This window comes from Arvicanthis niloticus, chromosome 19 (genome assembly GCF_011762505.2).
Source record: "Arvicanthis niloticus isolate mArvNil1 chromosome 19, mArvNil1.pat.X, whole genome shotgun sequence".
Classification (NCBI taxonomy): Eukaryota; Metazoa; Chordata; class Mammalia; order Rodentia; family Muridae; genus Arvicanthis; species Arvicanthis niloticus.
In genome coordinates this window covers 29,514,277-29,532,801 of record NC_047676.1, presented here as the reverse complement: position 1 = coordinate 29,532,801, position 18,525 = coordinate 29,514,277, and the positions used below count along the sequence as shown (strand labels likewise).

Genomic DNA, 18,525 nt, shown 5'->3' with positions numbered 1-18,525 from the left:
TCCATCTCTTTTACATTAAGGTTTCACTATATTCGAGAAGGCAGATAAATGCCAAATGCAGTTATTAGGGGTTCATTTCTGTTGGCATTTGCACTGTGGTAGCTCTGTGTATTACTCCTCATATGATCCTGACCTGGCAAAATGCTATTCCAATCCTGAACTTGTAGAAGGGTGGAGCAATTCTGTCTGCACTGGGAGTCTGCATCAGTAAGACAGGATTAGATATTCCCAGTAGCAAAGGAAGAGCAGACGGAGCCCTCTGCTCCTCCTGAGAGGAGCTCTCACATGTATGGCTTCAATAATTTGTTTGAAGTAAATTCCCAGGTCACATATATCTATTCAAATGGAAGAACAAAGACACATTCCAAAGCCAACTCCGTGTACTTTTGGAATATCCATTAACTTGAATCACCTTCCCACTCTCCCCCACAGGCAAAATAACAGACGATAACTACAGTCTGAGTGGTCATCACTTATAAACTAAGGCAAATAACCAGCTTCAGGAAGGGTCTTTTATTTTATGGCCTTTTCATATTCATCTATTCTTTCTCTTCAACCTCTTCAAACTTAAAATATCAGTATTCTCCCCTAACAAGAATACACCTGAAACAAAACTGTTACATGCATGTTATATGTAATAAGATATTAAACATATTATATGTAACACTTTTATAGGATATTGCCATTTTATATGCTTAAGTAATACACACAGCAATTTTCTTGAACATCAATGTTATTAATTTTAATTTCACATCTAGGATAACCTATGAGTAGTGGGAGTACTTTCATCATGATCCTTTGTCTTTTCAGTTTCTAAGATTTTACATATACTATTTTCAATAAGAAAAAATTAATATATAAAAAGTTAATCTTATTCTAGATGGAATGTGTCTGAAGAATTAGATCTTGTAGGGTAAGGGAAGATGCAAGCTCAAGTTCAGTTCAGAAATTCACACAATTAAATAAGGAAAGAGTCAACCAGTATTCTTATTGAAAATATTTGTTTTTAAGACAGGGCTAACTCTGCATCCAGGCTTTCCTGGAACTATACAGCCCAGGCTGACCTCAATTCACAGTAATCCTCCTGCCTTAGCCTACCCAGAGCTATAAGCCACTATGCCCATCAATCTTTTTGTTTTATTAAATAAAATGATTTAACTTCTCAGTAGATGTAGAGGACAATTTCCAATATCAGATTAATAGGCCCTAAGAAAGAACTTTTTCCTTTCTTTGGTTAAGCAGATGAACTCTGACACAACAATGTTGGCAAAAGTTATGTATAATTCAATCAATATTCATGAAAATGAGGCGCGATGGTAAAGCTGACAGTAACAAGGTGAGTTGATAAATAAAACTCTTCTTGTGGAAAAGCCTCAAGGTCTTTCTGAAGCCATGTGCTTACTTCACTTTTTCCCCTCTTGCTGAGATGAATCCAGGAAGGCAGGTTCAGAGCATCTCCTTCCTCAAACCATAGACTTAGTTCCATGTAGAAACCATCACAAAACTTCAAATCCACCAAAAGCAATCGATATCAGATACCTGGGCCTATGTAACTGGATGGATAAATACCCTGGGTGTATGTAACTGGATGTATAGATACCCTGGGCCTATGTAACTGGATGTATAGATACCCTGGGCCTATGTAACTGGACATATAGATACCCTGGGCCTATGTAACTGGACATATAGATACCCTGGGCATATGTAACTGGACATATAGATACTCTGGGCGTATGTAACTGGACATATAGATACCCTGGGCGTATATAACTGGACATATAGGGTCTACATTTCAGTACATTTGGGACATTGTGGAGATGGCAGAAGAAAAGGAAATGGACACCTAGGGTAGGCCTTGTTCTTTGTTAGCCACTCTAGTGGTCAGAAAACATTCCTTCAAATATTTTAAAAACCTGTACTCTATTTAAAAATATAAAAGAAATGGACAAAATCTCTAGATTCTTCCAAATCACCAAAATTAATTACCTAAACAGACTGGTAACAAACAAGGAGTTTGAAACAGTCAGTAGTTGGTTTTTCTTTTCTTTTTTTTTTTTTTTTTTAAGCCTTCTAAGTAAAAAAAAAAAAAAAAGTCTAGGCCTAATTCTACTAGAATTCTACTAGACTTTCAATGAAGCCAATCCTTCTTAAAGTATTCAGAAAGAAAGAAAAGGAAGGAAGGGGGTGGGGGGGAGAGAAAGGAAGCAGAGGAAAGGAGAAAGTGAGAGGAGAGGGAGAGAAAACTTTCTGAATAACTTAGAAAAGAAATAGAAGGAGCTCCTTCTACAACGCCAATATTACTCTACTATAAGAACAGGTAAAGTTATAACAACTTCTACTTCTCCAGGCCAATATCCCTAGTGAACACAGATTCAAAAATCTTCAATAAAATATTTGTAAACTAAATACAGACATACACCAGAAAGATTATACACTATGACCAGGAGACTTTATTTCAGAGATGCAGTAGCAGTTCAACATATGTAAGTCAATAAATGTAATAAATTATATAAATGAAATTAAAGACAGAAACCATATGATCAACTCAGTGGATACAGAAAGGCCTTTGACAAAATCCAATATTCCTTCATGATAAAAGTTCTGGAGAAAGTAGAACTGGAGGGAAACAGATTCAACATAATAAAGATTATATGAGAAACCCACAGCCAACCTCATCTTAAGGACAGACTTGAAGAAAGCCATGGAAATCAGGAGTGCCCACTATTCCTTTTCAGTGCTTGAAGCACTGGCTAGAGCAACAACAAAGCAAGAGAAGGAAATTAGAGAAATACACGCATGAGGGAAGTCAGACTACACTTATTTGAAGATGATATATTATGCATCACAGATAACAAAAACCTCTACCAGAAAACTTGTAAAAACACTCAGTAATCTCAGGAGAGTAGGAGATACAGAATTGACTTACAAAAGTCAATACACCAACACCAAGCATACAGAGGAGATCGGGGTACATTCCCATTCTCAATAGCACCCAAGGTAGGGATACCTAAGATTAAACCTAACTAAAGGGATGGAAACACTAACTCTCTAGAACAGAAGACAGGAAAAGACATCTCATGGCCATGGACTGGTGGAATTAATGCTGTGAAAATGCCCACTCTACCTGAAACTATACACAGATTCAATGCAATCCCAACCAAAATCCCATCTCATTATTCATGGGGAAAAAAAAATCCCCAAATTCATATGAAACCACAAAAGACCCCTTAGCTAGTCAAAGCAATCCTGAGGTGAAAAACAAACAAACAAAACTGGAGTAACTACAGTTCCAGACCTCAAGACACGCTCCAGAGCCACAGTAATAAAGACAAATGCCACTGGCAGAAATGACACACATACTAACAGAAGAAAACAGAAGACTCAGACACGAGAATGCATAACTGCAGCCTTCTAACATGTGAAGAAAGACAGAATCTTAAATGAATGGAGCTGGGACACGGGATGTCCATATACAGAAGAATAAAACTGGACCTTTATCTTCACCTTACATGAAACCAAATGGATCAAAGCCTTAAATGGGAAACCAGAAACACTGGAACTGATAGAAAAGAAGAAGAAGAAGAAAGAAACAGAGTTTAAAAAACAAATGACCTATATAAGAAAACTGGCTATAAAACTAAAAAGGAGGTGTCTTAAAGAATAAAACCTACTTAAAAAAAAAAAACTTCATTGTCCATAGCAATTAGAAAAATACAAATCAGAACTAGATCTCATCTTACCCCAGTCAGCATGGACCATCAACAACTGACAAAAGATTTTGGGAGAGGATGCGGGGGAAAGGAAACCCTCATTCTGGTTGGTGATATTAGAAACTGGTACAGACTCTATGAAAATAAGGATAGAGAATCCTCAAATAACTAACACTAAAATATGATCCAGCTATACCACTCGTAGTCATATGCCCAATGGACTTGTGGTGGTTTACATATGCTTGGCCCAAGAGAAGTGGCACTATTAGGTGTGGCATTGTTGGGGCAGGTGTAGCCTTTCTGGAGGAAGTATATCACTGTGAGGGTGGGCTTTGAGATCTCTATGCTTAAGCTCTGTGGAAAGTCCTGTCAAGACTGCCTGCAGAATAATCTCCTACTGCCTTATGATCAAAATGTAGACCTCTTGGCTCCTCCAGCACCACGTCTACCTCCATGCTGCCATGCTTCCCATCATGATGATAATGGACAAAACCTCTGAAATGTAAGCCAGCCATAATTAAATGTCATCCTTTAAGAGTTGCCTTAGTCAGATCCAAGACGGCAGCTCTGCCCCCAATCACACAGAACCCAGAAGAAGCAGAGATCCCAGGAACTCTAACCCAGGCAGTATCTTAAGTAAGCAGACAGCAAGGCCCGCCCCAAACAGGGAGTAACTGGGACCCACAAGGACCCAGGAAGTCACTCCCGGCCCAGAGCACTGGTTCCTTCCAGTCTGGGCCAGAGCACTGAGCAGATCTTGGGTGGCATCTCTGCCCCCAATCCCTAAGAACCCAGAGGAAGCGGGGATCCCAGGTGCTCTAACTCAGGCAAGTATCTTAGGTAAGCAGACAGCAACACCCATCCCAAACAGGGAGTAACTGGGACCCACAAGGACCCAGGAAGTCACTCCCAGCCCAGAGCACTGGTTCCTTCCAGTTTGGGCCCAGGCAGATCCAAGACGGCAGCTCTGACCCCAATCTCTAAGAACCCAGAGAAAACAGGGCTCCCAGAGCTCTAACCTGGGCAGCATCCTGTCTGTCCTTGAGCACTGAGCAGATTTTGGGCCCCAGCGCTTACCCCAGTATTTACACCCACCCCACAAAGTTCTGATACAACCAAGATAATAGGAAAAACAGGCTCCAGTCAGGGACAGGACAGGTAGCACTAAGGAGATACAGATGGCAAAAGGCAAGCTCAAGAACATAAGCATCAGTAACCCAGGGTACTTGGCATCATTAGAACCTAGTTCTCCCACACTAGAAAGTCCTGAATTCCCCATATCATCAGGAAAGCACGATTCAGATTTAAAATCACTTCTAATGATGATGATAGAGGACTTTAAGAAGGACATAAATAACACTCTCCAAGAATTTGAGGAGAACACAGGGAAACAGGTAGAAGCCCTTAAAGAGGAAACACAAAAATCCCTTAAAGAATTACAAGAGAACACAACCAAACAGGTGAAGGAATTGAACAAAACCATCCAGGACATAAAAATGGAAGTAGAAACAATCAAGAAATTACAAAGGGAGACTACTCTGGAGATAGAAAACCTAGGAAAGAAATCAGGAGTCACAGACACAAGCATCACCAACAGAATACAAGAGATAGAAGAGAATCTCAGGTGCAGAAGATACCATAGAAAATATTGACACAACTGTCAAAGAAAATGCAAAATGCAAAAAGTTCTTGACACAAAATATCCAGGAAATCCAGGACACAATGAGGAGACCAAACCTAAGGATAATAGGTATAGATGAGAGTGAAGATTCCCAACTTAAACGGCCAATAAATATCTTCAATAAAATTATGAAAGAAAACTTCCCTAATCTAAAGAAAGAGAGGCCCATAAACATACAAGAAGCCTATGGAAAGCCAAATAGACTAGACCAGAAAAGAAATACCTCCTGTCACATAATAATCAAAACACCAAGTGCACAAAACAAAGAAAGAATATTAAATGCAGTAAGGGAGAAAGGCCAAGTAACTTATAAAGGCAGACCTATCAGTATTACACCAGACTTCTCACCAGATACTATAAAAGCTAGAAGATGCTGGACAGATGTCATACAGACCCTAAGAGAACACAAATGCCAGCCCAGGCTACTATACCCAGCAAAACTCTCAATTACCATAGATGGAGAAACCAAGATATTCCATGACAAAACCAAATTTACACAATATCTTTCCACAAACCCAGCATTACAAAGGATAATAGCAGGAAAGCTCCAATACAAGGAGGGAAATTATACCCTAGAAAGAGCAAGAAAATAACCCTCTTCCAACAAATCCAAAAGAAGATAGCCACACAAAGATAACTTCACCTCTAATAACAAAAATAACAGGAAGCAACAATCACTGTTCTGTAATATCTCTTAACATCAATGGACTCACTTTCCCAATTAAAAGACATAGGCTAATGGACTGGATACATAAACGGGACCCAGCATTTTGCTGCATACAGGAAACCCACCTCAGTACAAAGACAGACTCTACCTTAGAATAAAAGGCTGGAAAACAATTTTTCAAGCAAATGGTCCTAAGAAACAAGCTGGAGTAGCCATTCTAAAATCTCCAGCCTGAGAACACAAAGTGGGGGACTCATGGCTCCACCTGTATCGATAGTTGAGGGTGGCCTTGCCAGGCATCAGTGGAAGTGGACAGCCTTGGTACCTGAAAGATTGGATTCCCTAGTGTTGGGGAATCTCAAGAGCAGAAAGGCGGGAATGAGAGGATGGTGGGAGCCCACCCTCATAGTAATTGGAGTGGGGGATGGGGTAAGGGGTTAGGCATCAGTGGAAGTGGAGGGCCTAGGTGCCTGAAAGTTTGGATTCCCTGATGTTGGGAAATTTGAGAGCAGGAAAGCAAAAATGGGAGGATGGTGGGAACACACCCTCATAGAAACTCCCAGAATTATATGGATTAGACATGACAAAGGCAGGCAGCCAGAAGACTAGATTCCAGAATTCAAACAAACATTTATTTTGATACTAAAATTTGTTTTGAGAGTTTTTATATTGCAGAATACATAGCCTTGGTGTATCTACTCATCAGGCAAGCTGAGCAGACCTGCTCGAACCTCTGATGTCCTGGAATTCCAGCTGGATGCAGTGAAGACACAGTGTCAGAGGCTTATCAATTTACTCTTCTCCTAACCCTTCTTCTAATATCTTAACGCCCATAATCAGCTTGAAGAAGTTAATGAAGAGTCAGCACCCCTATTCCCTGGGCTTGGGGACTGAGGTGGTAAATATTGGGCTGTCTTTCTAGGGAAAAGTAGTGGTTTTGGTAGAACAGGGAGGATTAGCTAGGATTTATTGCATAGCCATAACCTACTGGTAGAAATATGTATAATTGTTATTAAGATGAAGTTATAATTTCTTAAATGGTACAAAATTTACTTTGATTTCAAATTTAAGGTTTTCATTGGTACAACCTTCTTATTAATATAAAACTGAGATTAATATTGTTACTATCATAGGCATTGTGCCTGTATAACACATTTAGGAATACAAGGCTTAGACCCAGTCCTTTTTTAACATTTTTAACTTATTTGAGATGGTTAGCCTGGGAGTTAAGGGCCTATAGTGAATTCATGGCTTTGAGTTTATTGTTAGGGAGTTTTCTGTATTTTCTTTAGAAACAGCTGAGAGGAGTTAACAGACAACAGTCCAGATTGCATTACATAAATAGCTGGTTTTCAAAACATCTGAAATCCACAGAATTCTGTATTAATGTTCATTTTTATTAGAGAGCTGTCTGTTCCTGACAGCTTCCTGTCTTGGATTCTAAGAAGAAATTGAGCATCTTTGGAGTTATTCCAATTGTGGTGAGACAGCCACTAGGCAAGAATTGCCTCTTTCCATCTACAGACAAATCACTGTCCAGAAAAGGACACACTTGCAGAATAGTCGACTGATTATATCTGCCAAGACAGAGTAATCAGCCCTTAATAATTCTGCATCACTAGGTCTGTCAGATGATCCTGGGCCAGAAGGCTGAAGATTTGATGCTCCAACATTCTGTAGTATAGGGACTGTCCAGGTATTCAGCAGTCTCTATAAATTGGCTAAGTTTTAGAAGCTATGCTTTGTGCTTCCCATAATTTCAGTTAACTCAGTCATTTTGGATTTCTGATGGGGTTAAAACTTATAGTCTCATAGCCAATACTTGCTATTTACTTTGAGAGAAAAGATTTGAGAGCTGACATTCATTCTAAAGCCAAGAAAAAAAATGCCAGGTTCAGAATTAAGTCTTTTATTTAGGAGAGATTCTGCTTAGTCAACAAAATGATGGATTGGGTATTAGGTGTATCTTGTACCTTACTGACATAAATTGGTATAGTTATGCTTTAACTGTATTTTGAGAGAAAAGTTTTATTTTAACAGGAAGGGTGATATGTAGGAGGAGCTAAGGTGGGAGGAGTAAGGAGAGGAGGAGGAGAAAGAGAGGAGGAGCTAGGTGATGAGAGAGAAAGAGAGAGGGGGCCAAACATGTAGGCAGATGTTCACATGTCTCCGCCAGTCAAAGATAGTTGATATATCTAGGTTGGGTATTGGGTTACACTTCTGATTGAGCATTACCAAATTTATAAAGCCATTGGTTAACATTTAAAAAATTGTATAAAAGCAAAAAGGAGAAGGAGGTATGGAATAGGGGTTTTCTAGGGAGGAGAAATGGGGAAAGGGGATGGCATCTGAAATGTAAATAAAATATCCAATAAAAAAATAGTTTGCTGAAAAAAATAGAAGAGTTGCCTTAGTCATGGTGTGTCTTCACAGCAATGGGAATGCTAATTAAGACAGGGGTCAACATCCAAATCCACAGGTACTTGCTCAGCCATGCCCACTGCTGCTGTATTCACAACAGCTAGGAAGTGCAAACATCCTAAATGACCACCAATTGAAATGGCTGAAAGAAAATGTGGTACATATACACACAAACAGAAATAATACCCAGCTGATAAAAAAGTGAAACCATGAAATTTGCAGGAAGATCAATGAAACTAGAACAGATGCTCTTGAGTGAGCTAACTCAGTCCCAGAAGGAGCAATGTCAGATGTTCTTGCTCATCTCTGACTCCCAATTCCAACTCTTCAGATCTGAGTGTATAGCCTGAAGCAATTGCAGAAACCAGGAAAGTAGAAAGGGAAGGGGAGGAAATAGAGGTGGGACCAGCAAGGTAAAAGTACTTTGGAGTGGGAAATGAAAAAATGGAAAAAAAAACAGGGGAGTTTTAAATCAGGGAATAGGAGAGAGATAAATAAAGAAGGGTAAAAATACTAATATTGTCAGAAATATCATAAAAATCATATTATCTCTCTACCTGAAATTATATATATCTCATGTATACATATACTCATGTACTTTAAATGAAGCCTAGCAGTAAGCATCAGAAGGTCCCTTTTGAGTTGTTGATTAGGGTTTTCTGAGAGATTCCCTAAAACCTTACTCTTGTTTTACCATTGTATTGCCTTGTATGCTTCCCAGAAGTGGAACTGAGAAGCAAAGTCCTACTACTGCAGACGTAGTGCATTTGGGACACAGGACTGAGACAAATGCAGAGACTTACAGCCAACCACTGGACTGAGGTCAGGGACCAATATGGAAGAGTTAGGGGAAGGATTGAAGGAGCTGAAGAGAACCCCGCAGGAAGAACAACAGTATCAACTAACTACTAACTTGAGTTTCCAGGGACTCAATTACCAACCAACACCCTCTCAGGGGCAAAGGGGGGATAAGGCTGGGTGAAGAACTCTTAGAGGGGGGACAGGGAAAGAGAGCAACATTTGGAATATAAATAAATAAAAGAATGTAAAAAGAGAGAGAAATGCTAATAGCAGGAAAAATAGCCTTCCCCAGGGAAAAGCTCTTTAAAACATTGGACAATGCCAGTGGTCACCCCTGAAATCATATATAAATAAGTAACAGTATACTGACTGGGCAGGTTGTGTCTATATATTTAGAATATATATAAAGTACCCGGAAAATGCCTTCAATCACCCAAGAGGCTGTGTGCATCACTCAAGGTGCTGTGGGCTGTGTCCTTTAAGTCAGATTCAGCTGTAAAATGTGTTGGTTTTGCTTTCCACTGCTTTCCCTTTCAGCTCTGGGAAGGTCAGCTATCCCTCTTAAACAGTTTCCAAGGCTGACTGAGATGAAGAGAAGCAATGTCGCTAACCATTCTTAGATAAAACTGTAAAAGTGGTAGAGCAGCAGAGTAAACCTGTCCTAATACCAATGTGTTCACTTTTATATTTTCTATTTTAAAAATCAATTCTACTAGTCATTTTACAATATATTATGGCTTAATGAAAGATTATGAAGTTAATTTTTATTTATTTTTTGAAGAAAGTCCCTAAATAATTTTCAGTTTGAATCTGTCATATCAAAATTTTATTTTATCCATTCTTTTTTGTGCATAAAAATATAATGGGAAGTTTTTTATATAACATCTAAAAGTATTAAAGTCCTATGTACAAAAAATAAAAGTGAGTTTGTACACTCAATATTCTAGTCATACAAGGTTTAGTGATTCATGCCTGTAGACTTAGCACTCAGGAAGCTGAGGCAGGAGGATTCAGAATTCAAGGCCTTCCCCTGGACTATTCAGCAAGTACGAAGCCAGACTAGGTTAACACAGTGAGTATTTCTATCAAAAACGAGCAACAAGAGGTCCTAGCTGTAAGTTGTATTCTGGAGTACATCTCAGAGGTGGGCAAGGCATACTAGTTAAGTCATAAAGAATCAGAAAACAAGTAAGAAGTGTGTGTGTTTATCTGTCTATGTATGGGGCGGGGGAAGCACACAAGTGAACCACAAAAGGAAGCATCCAAAAAAAAACTGCCCCTGCATTGTAAATATGTGCACACACTGCTGAATGGAATGAAACAATAAAGCTGAGTGTGTGCATCTCCTACTGAAGAATCTAAGTCTCTGTGGGGAGGCCACACTAAATACAGAAAGGAAAATATCCAACTGTGGCATGAAGAGAATAGAGGTAAAATAAGATTTTTTAAAAATTTTCAAATGAGACACACACATTTTACTTTATCATTATTGTTGTAGTGGGTGTATACACATGATAGGCTATGGAGTGCACCTGGAGGTCAAGACACGACTTGTGGATTTCACTCTCTCCTTGCAACTTTACATGGGCTCCAGGAATTGAACTCAGGTCCCAGCTTGTGTAACAAGTGCTTGGATCCACTGAGCCGTCTAGCTGGCCTGCACCTGCTGTATTTTACAAGGCTAATTTTGGACAAAGATTATAGATCATATTTTAGTCAGTAAGATTTCAATTGCACAGGTCAACATCTCTTTGTTGTAAATACTTGGGCTCACATTGTCCGCCGAGCTTCCTGTCCTAGACTAGACTGCGTAAGAGTTTATGCTGTTTGAGGAGAGGGCCCTAGAAGACGAGCAGTTATGCTTCACTAAGGTGAATGCACACCTAGGGTAGACATTAAATGCCACTGCCTGTGCACTCACGACTAGTACCAACAGTTAGCACGAAGACAGCAGATGCTGCTGTTTATGCAAAGCAAAGGAATAGTGAGTGACTTTGGGGGTTTTTAATGACAAAACCACCATACAATAAAAGTGTGGTCCCCACTTCCTCTTGGGTCTTCTAGTCAAGTGCCCACTCTACTATCTATTCCAAGGGATGTGTTTATTTTCTTACATTCCAAGGAAGCAAAACTTGAAGCACTAGGTCACAGGGCAGTTTAAAGCCCCTTTAGCCTAACATTCTACTATATAAACAGACAACTAAGCAGTTTGGTGTTAACGACAACCGCCTCACCACCACTCAATCAATGATTTTAAAAGGCCTTTCCAAGCTGTGTGGATTTGTCCTGGTCTCTATGTCTCTCAATCTGTCTATTCAAATGGTTCTGAAAAACTGTTTCTTAGCTCATCCAAAATTACTCATCATAATGTATACTTTACTTAGGGAAACTTTTCCTTGTTAATGTCTCTTGGCTTGCTCACTCCTCTTGTATGCTATTACTTAGAGGTAATCTTTTCAATCTTCTATCACGCCCATCAGTCTTTCCTACCAAATCCATCAGGAACCAACATTTCACTACGAGTTATAAATGATTCTCCCAAAACTGTATATACTTTTTCTTATGCACTAATTTATCTGGGATAAGAACCTATATATTCAAAACATGATAAAAAAAACCCTAAATTTTCAGATCAACAATAGCGCCCAGTGTTTTTCCTAAAACTACAGATATAGATAGATACATAAATGCGTTTTGGCAGCAGGGTTTCATGTAGCCCAGACTGACCTCAAACTCCATGAGAATGTCCTTGAACTTCCGGTCTTCCTGCCTTCACCGCAAAGTTAAGTGCTGGATCACAGACATTTGCTACCACGTCTGGTTTATACCATTCAGCTCTAGGTGCTGAACCCGAGGACCCATGCATCTATGCAGGCAGACTACTAAATGAGCTACATCCCTAGCTCCAAGATAAGTTATTTATCTCAGAGAACATTCACTAAAGTTCAAAATAAGAAACCTCATTTCAGGGGTTGGAGAGATGGCTTGGTGGTTAACAGTACTGGCTACTCTTCCAGATGACCCAGGTTAAATTCCCAACGCCAATATGGCAGCTCACGACTGTCTATAATTCCAGTTCCAGGGAACCTAAACCCTCATACCAATGTACATAAAAGAGAATTAAATAAATTATTAAGAAAACCATTTCATATATAAATGTTCACAGTCTTATAAATCTACCCTTTCATTTTAACAAGGGTAAATAACTCTAAAACTCAGGTCCAAATGTGTCATTCTTTGTTGTTGTTTTTTTAAATGGCCACGAAATAAAATCATTTATTATGATATTTGAGTTCAATTCAATATTCCTAATTCTAGATACCTTTGTCCTGTTTTACCCTTCAAAGATACAACTTTGTTTTACACTATGCATGATTGTACTTTTCAAAAGTTATCTATACAGCAGACCTCAAGGATCCTGCAGTGAGGAAAACAATGTTTCTACACCCATGTGATTCATAACCAGGTCAAAGACACAAAGAACAAATAAGTATATAACATGAGGTGATGAAAGTCCCACAGAGAGAAAGGCAGCAGAGAGAACACTGTAGGACAGTATGTTCTTCCAACCAGCAAGTAAAGCCCAACATGGCTAACATGCAACCCTACCTGCATTTTCCTAATTTACTTATATTTCAACTTACATATAATTGAAAAATACCACACCAAGAATATTTAAAAATGTACAGTCATTTAAGTTGGCTACATCAGAAATACTCAACTACAATAATTTTACATTTTTAAGATTTTTTGAGAATTTCATACATGAGTGCTTAAGTTTTACTTTTTGAGATTAAAGTTGATGGAATCAATTATTTATCTTTGATTCTTGTGGTTTTTGTTGGCTTTCAGATGTACCCCTAAACTGTATCATAAGTACTAGCAAGTTTTAAATTATGTCATGATATTAGACTCCATGAAATCTGAATGCACATCTAGGACCTGCCTCTTTGCTTGTAACATTCTGTCGCCTTACTCGTAACACTCAAAGTCTAGCATGGCTGCAAATTGGGACCTACACACTACGACTCTATAGTAATACCAGACATTAGAGACGGGAACTTTGTGCTGGTGACTTCAGCACAGTTGTTTGACTGTCTGAGTCACTTAAGTGTGTGTCTCAACTGCTTACAAAGAGCTGAAACAACTGGAGAAGGCGACAGAAGAGCACTGTGTGAGCCAGGCATTACTAAGGATTTGAGCCAAAGAAAAGCAACACAGACATTAACTGCCTTGTTTTACACAAGAAAATTATGATGGTTTGCTTGACCATCTAAATAATAAAATACACCTTCAAAGAATGTAAAGTTCCTCTTGGAACCATCATCACTACTCCATTCCATGATGGCTCCAGTCTCAGGATGTACATGTGTGAATGAATGACCAAATGAATGAATGCTAATATTTTAGAGTTCATATAAGTATGCACAGAAAACTAGAGGTTCTGGGTCTTTTTTTAAAAAAAGTGTCAGAGTTACACATAAATGTTTTAAACATCCAAATACTCAAAGCTATTAAAGTTCACTGGATGGCAAGCCTTTTCTTATCGCTATGACCTTCACATGCAGGAGCCTTTCAGAGCTTTAAAGATGAACTTCCTTCTGTCAGGGTGTAGGCTTTCACAATTGTTCAGAAACTCACAAGATGTGAGCCGGTCCTCCTAAGTACTGCATGACCACCAATCCTGTCCTTCCTTGACTAAAGTCTGAGCCAGTGGAAAGCTTTGGGTTGGGGGAAGAGATGGGGTAGATCAGCCAGTCTACAAGGCCCTAAAACATCTTACAGAGGGGAAAAAAGAAACGGCCACTAGACTGTAAAGCCAGAGTTTATGTTCTACTGAAAACAAAACAAAACATCAGATGAAAACTTAATTTCATTCTCAAGACCAGGAAGAAAAAAGAAGATACATACCGCATCTGTGATGTGGATTTCATACACCCTTTGGAACGTCCTGCGCTCAAAGAAGACAAGTTTGCCACTGCCACATCCCCTTTGAACAGAGGTACCGGTAACTATGAGTTTATCGTCAGGGCTGAAACAGCAGTCGGTCCTACACACAGAAGAACTGATAAGTAAAAACTCGAGGCTCTAAAACAGTAGGGCAGCAATGATGAGTGAATTAAAAACACACAAGCATCCCCACCAAAGAGCTAATGCCTAATACTACTAGCATCGGCATCTTAACTAACTGGCTGGGTCATCACAATAATCTTATGAGGTTGGTGTTCTCCACATACTAATGAGGAAGCTAACACAGAGAAGTAAGCCTTGTCCAGTGGCACCCAGGGTAATACTTCTGGGGTTCAAATGTAGGCAGTCTGACTGCAGAATCTTTGCTCTTAGCTTCCACATTATGATATGTTTTAATGTAAAATGAATGTGAAAAACGTTCAATCCAGAGGACAGACAGACAGACAGACAGATCTGATAAAGTCCTGGCCACTCTTAAGAACTACCTGCCCTGCCCCCATCACCACTATCACCTTCCAAAAGTCAGTGACATCAAGTCAAGCCTTGTGACAGAAGAAAACTGCACTGTGAGGAACAAGCTTTGATGCCATGGCTTCATTTTAGGAGCCTTGTCCACTTAATTGTGAATAATCTACATTTTATTCAAAGAAGTTATGTGGTAGGCGCTGTTTTAGCAGGTGTGATGGCTCAAAAGCTCTTGTGTCTATTCTAAGCTGAGGTTTGTTGGTGGGTTTGTTATCAGCCAACAATACCACAGGCGGCGGCTGGCTAGAGTGGGCGTGCTGCTACCACAGTGTCTTTATTTGATGTTTCTATTACCTTCATACCCTCTCTGTTGGTCATTATTTAACACAGATGTAAAGTTTCGCCTCCTCCAAAATAGAAACCGTTTCCTAGGCACCAATTATAGGACTTAGAGGTTAAATCCCACCTCAGCTGCCTCAGAATAATCTCTGAAAGCTTCAGTTGCCAAACTTAGTAGACTGGAGATAAAGTGTTTGGTTATTCCAGACAAGACAATGTGAATGACACAAGGACCTCTGTGTACACATAACAAATATACACAAAAATTATGAACAAATAGACATCATTTGCCCCCAAAACAAATATGGGAAGTTAAAAAAACAAAAAAACTTCTCAAGTCCCTTCCCTAAAAAATTTAAAATGATTAATGCAACATAACATTAAAGCAATTTCTTTTCTATTCTTTTATGCTAACTAAATAAAAAATATGCTATTTGTGGGGCTGGAGAAATAATTCAATGTTTAAAAGCACTGCTGCTCTTCCAAAGGACCCAATTTCAATTCTCAGTACCAATAGGATAGCCCACAACCATCTATAATTCCAGTTACAGGGGATCTAATGCCCTCCTCTGGCCTCCTCAGGTACCAGGCACACATGTGGGACATAGGCATAAAAACAGGCAAAACATTCACACACACATTAGAAACTTAGAAAAGACAATAATACAACTTACATTGGGAACAAGGTAGGAAGGTCTGAGGCTGAAAATAACGGTTTATTAAATTGCCGGACATCCCATAATTTTAATGTATCATCACCTAATTGAAGATAAAAGAGAAAGAAGACAAGTGAATTTTGTACAAAAGATCTTGTGTCAACTTAAGGTTTGCCTAATAGCAATAACTATACAGAAGGGAGGATGGGAAGAAGAAAAACAGAGAGAGGGGAAGGAGGGAGAACCCCATGCACCTAAGTACATTTCCCCTTTTAATTGTTTAGAGAGTTTGAAAATGCACCAACAGTTGCAAAAATAGTATAAAATTATCTGATAGTAAGTTATCCTCCCAGCAATTACTTTCTGGATTGATTAGCGTCTGTGGGCGACTCTGGAGAATGCACACAAAGCCCTACATTGGAGCAGATGGTAGCTCCCCATGCTATGCTGAGTATAACCTGCTTTCTTGGGAGGCCTTAATTTCAGAACCAGCAGGACTGAAAATAGTTCAGCTCACAACAGATTATTTTTCCCATTAGTATGTGGGTAGAATGCTCCATCAACACAAATGATCTAGGCGGAGTTACTCCTTGCCCCTCAGAGTAATCCTACTTGTGGCTATTACTCTTCATTTTGCTGGGAATGTGTAACTTTCCATGCTTTTTAAAGAATAATGATTACTCTTTTAAGAATATTGTTTTTAAATTTCTATAGAGCTACTCAGACACCCCTGACTAGAGCAAGAGCCAAGCTCAAGAAATGTCTTTGCTACCTTTGTCCCCATTGCCCATAGCCTAAGACTGGCCTCAGCCCTTTGGGTCCAATAGGGAATCAGGATCAGCTCTAATTGAGAGTGGGGAGTTAATAAACCCCTTCTGTCCCCAGGGACTCTTCCTCTGAAACCTGACTTTGGGCAGGGACTAATCCATAACTGGTTGAACTCACAACTTTGTACTCTTAAGAACTTCATAAAATTCACCTTTGGAATGGTACCGTATTGTCACAAATGAGTTCACATAAAGATCCTCCACCATGCCCCATACTGTATCATTCACAGGCTGCCCCAGTTATTCATCCCCCTCTATTAACACACTGTCTTACCTATGTGAAATGCATATAGCAAACACCAGGAACAAGCAACATCCAACCACACAAGTGTGTGTGTGTGTGTGTGTTATATATATTATACATATATATAACACACACACACACACACACATATATATAAGCTGACAATTCAATAATATAGAATAAAACATAGCAGTTAGATACTAAAACTCTGCCGGCAATACTAAACTGTACTAGTGTTTAAACTCAGAAGAGGGGCACACCAATGGTCAACAAACAGAGGGTTTGAAATACCAGGCATGGAAGGATAGAATAAGAGAGAACAAATAAAAGAACGTAGCTGCGCAGGTGGATATATATTTGTGTAACAACCAGCATCTGAAGGAAATGGGAATTAAAAGTTTGAGGCCAGCCTATTAAGTTCCCATCTGAGCTAATTGTAAAGACCCTGACTCTAAAAAACCACGGTTTATAGATGTGTCTCAGTGGTAGAGTGCTTGCCAAGAATGTATACACAGAGAATAAAAAAATGTAAATGATCATTTATTTATTCATAAATTTTGATTGGTAATTTTTTACATTTGTTTCTTTATACATATATGCACTTATTTATCTGTTGCATGTATGTACACGAACATGCTTACGCTTGCATGTGGAAGTCAAAGGACAACTTTGTGGAGTTATCCTCTTCTTCCATCACATGAGCTCTAAGAACTGAATGACAGCGAGCACTCTAATTGCTGAGCCATCTTGCAAGTCCAATTAGTAACTTTTGATGCAGACAATGTTGCCCGGTTTAAAACAAAATTTAATAATAATAATAACCATCATCGTCAGACTGACAAAGGAATATTAACAAAAACACAGTCCCGCTAAGCCTTGGGACATCAGTGTGACATTTGTTAGGAGTTAAAAATATCTTCTTATATAAAAGAACAGATAGAAAGAGCTGTTTACCTACCTCCACGAGAGGCAAGGACATTACCATCATAGGAAAAAGCCACACAAGACGTGTCTGTGCCGGGGTCATGAGCCTGCTTATAGTGGAATTTGGGGTGGACCTGTGAGTAAACACACACAAGCAACGTGTTATCATCTTTTTTATATTTAGATGCGACTAATTTTATGCAAAGAACACTTTATTTTATCTTTTAGGAAATTATATACATCTTAGGTGAAACCAAAATTTCACCTGATTATAGTTTTGTTCCCTTAAAAAAACTAAAAGTTTACTTGCTTTAACAAAGTCCTAGCAGGAGACTTTTTTTTTTTTAAATCAAGGCCCAAGTAACATAAAATAACAACTATTTTTGTATTATGCTTTTGAAGCTATTGGGATCATTCCCCACATTATCTAAGAAATATTTAAATAGAATTCCAAATAACCATATTACTTATTTAATAGAAAATGCTCATTTTATTCTTAGTATACTCCAGACACGGTGCACATAGTTGTGGCCCTGGGATGAGCTATTGTTTCTATTTATTGTGGACGGTGGTGATGGTGGCAATGGTGAGGACAGTAAGTCTCACATAATGCTTAGCATATCCTAGGCACTGTATCTACAATGTCACTGACAGAGTCTTAACTGTATCAACTTTCGAACGTGTCAGTTATGGTAGCATCAGGGATGAGTGAGTTTTCATCCAATAGCTTCTAGAGCTCAGTGTCTGTCCCCACCCCCAAACCCCCTCCCAGGAGTTGGGAGGCTGAGTGAGATCCTGTTTGAAAAACAAAATGAAATA

At 39.0% G+C, this 18,525-nt stretch overlaps 1 protein-coding gene across 1 annotated transcript in view; it reads right to left on the bottom strand.

The window, feature by feature from the left end:
* Window positions 1-18,525, bottom strand: part of Wdr70 (WD repeat domain 70) — a 221,653-nt gene that overhangs the window by 32,578 nt on the left and 170,550 nt on the right. Inside the window, exons 11-13 of the mRNA XM_034523560.2 lie at window positions 17,741-17,840; window positions 15,730-15,814; window positions 14,192-14,330 (exon numbers count right to left, since the gene is read on the bottom strand). Coding sequence (XP_034379451.1) covers window positions 14,192-14,330; window positions 15,730-15,814; window positions 17,741-17,840 — 324 coding nt within the window. The remainder of the gene's footprint in view (window positions 1-14,191; window positions 14,331-15,729; window positions 15,815-17,740; window positions 17,841-18,525) is intronic.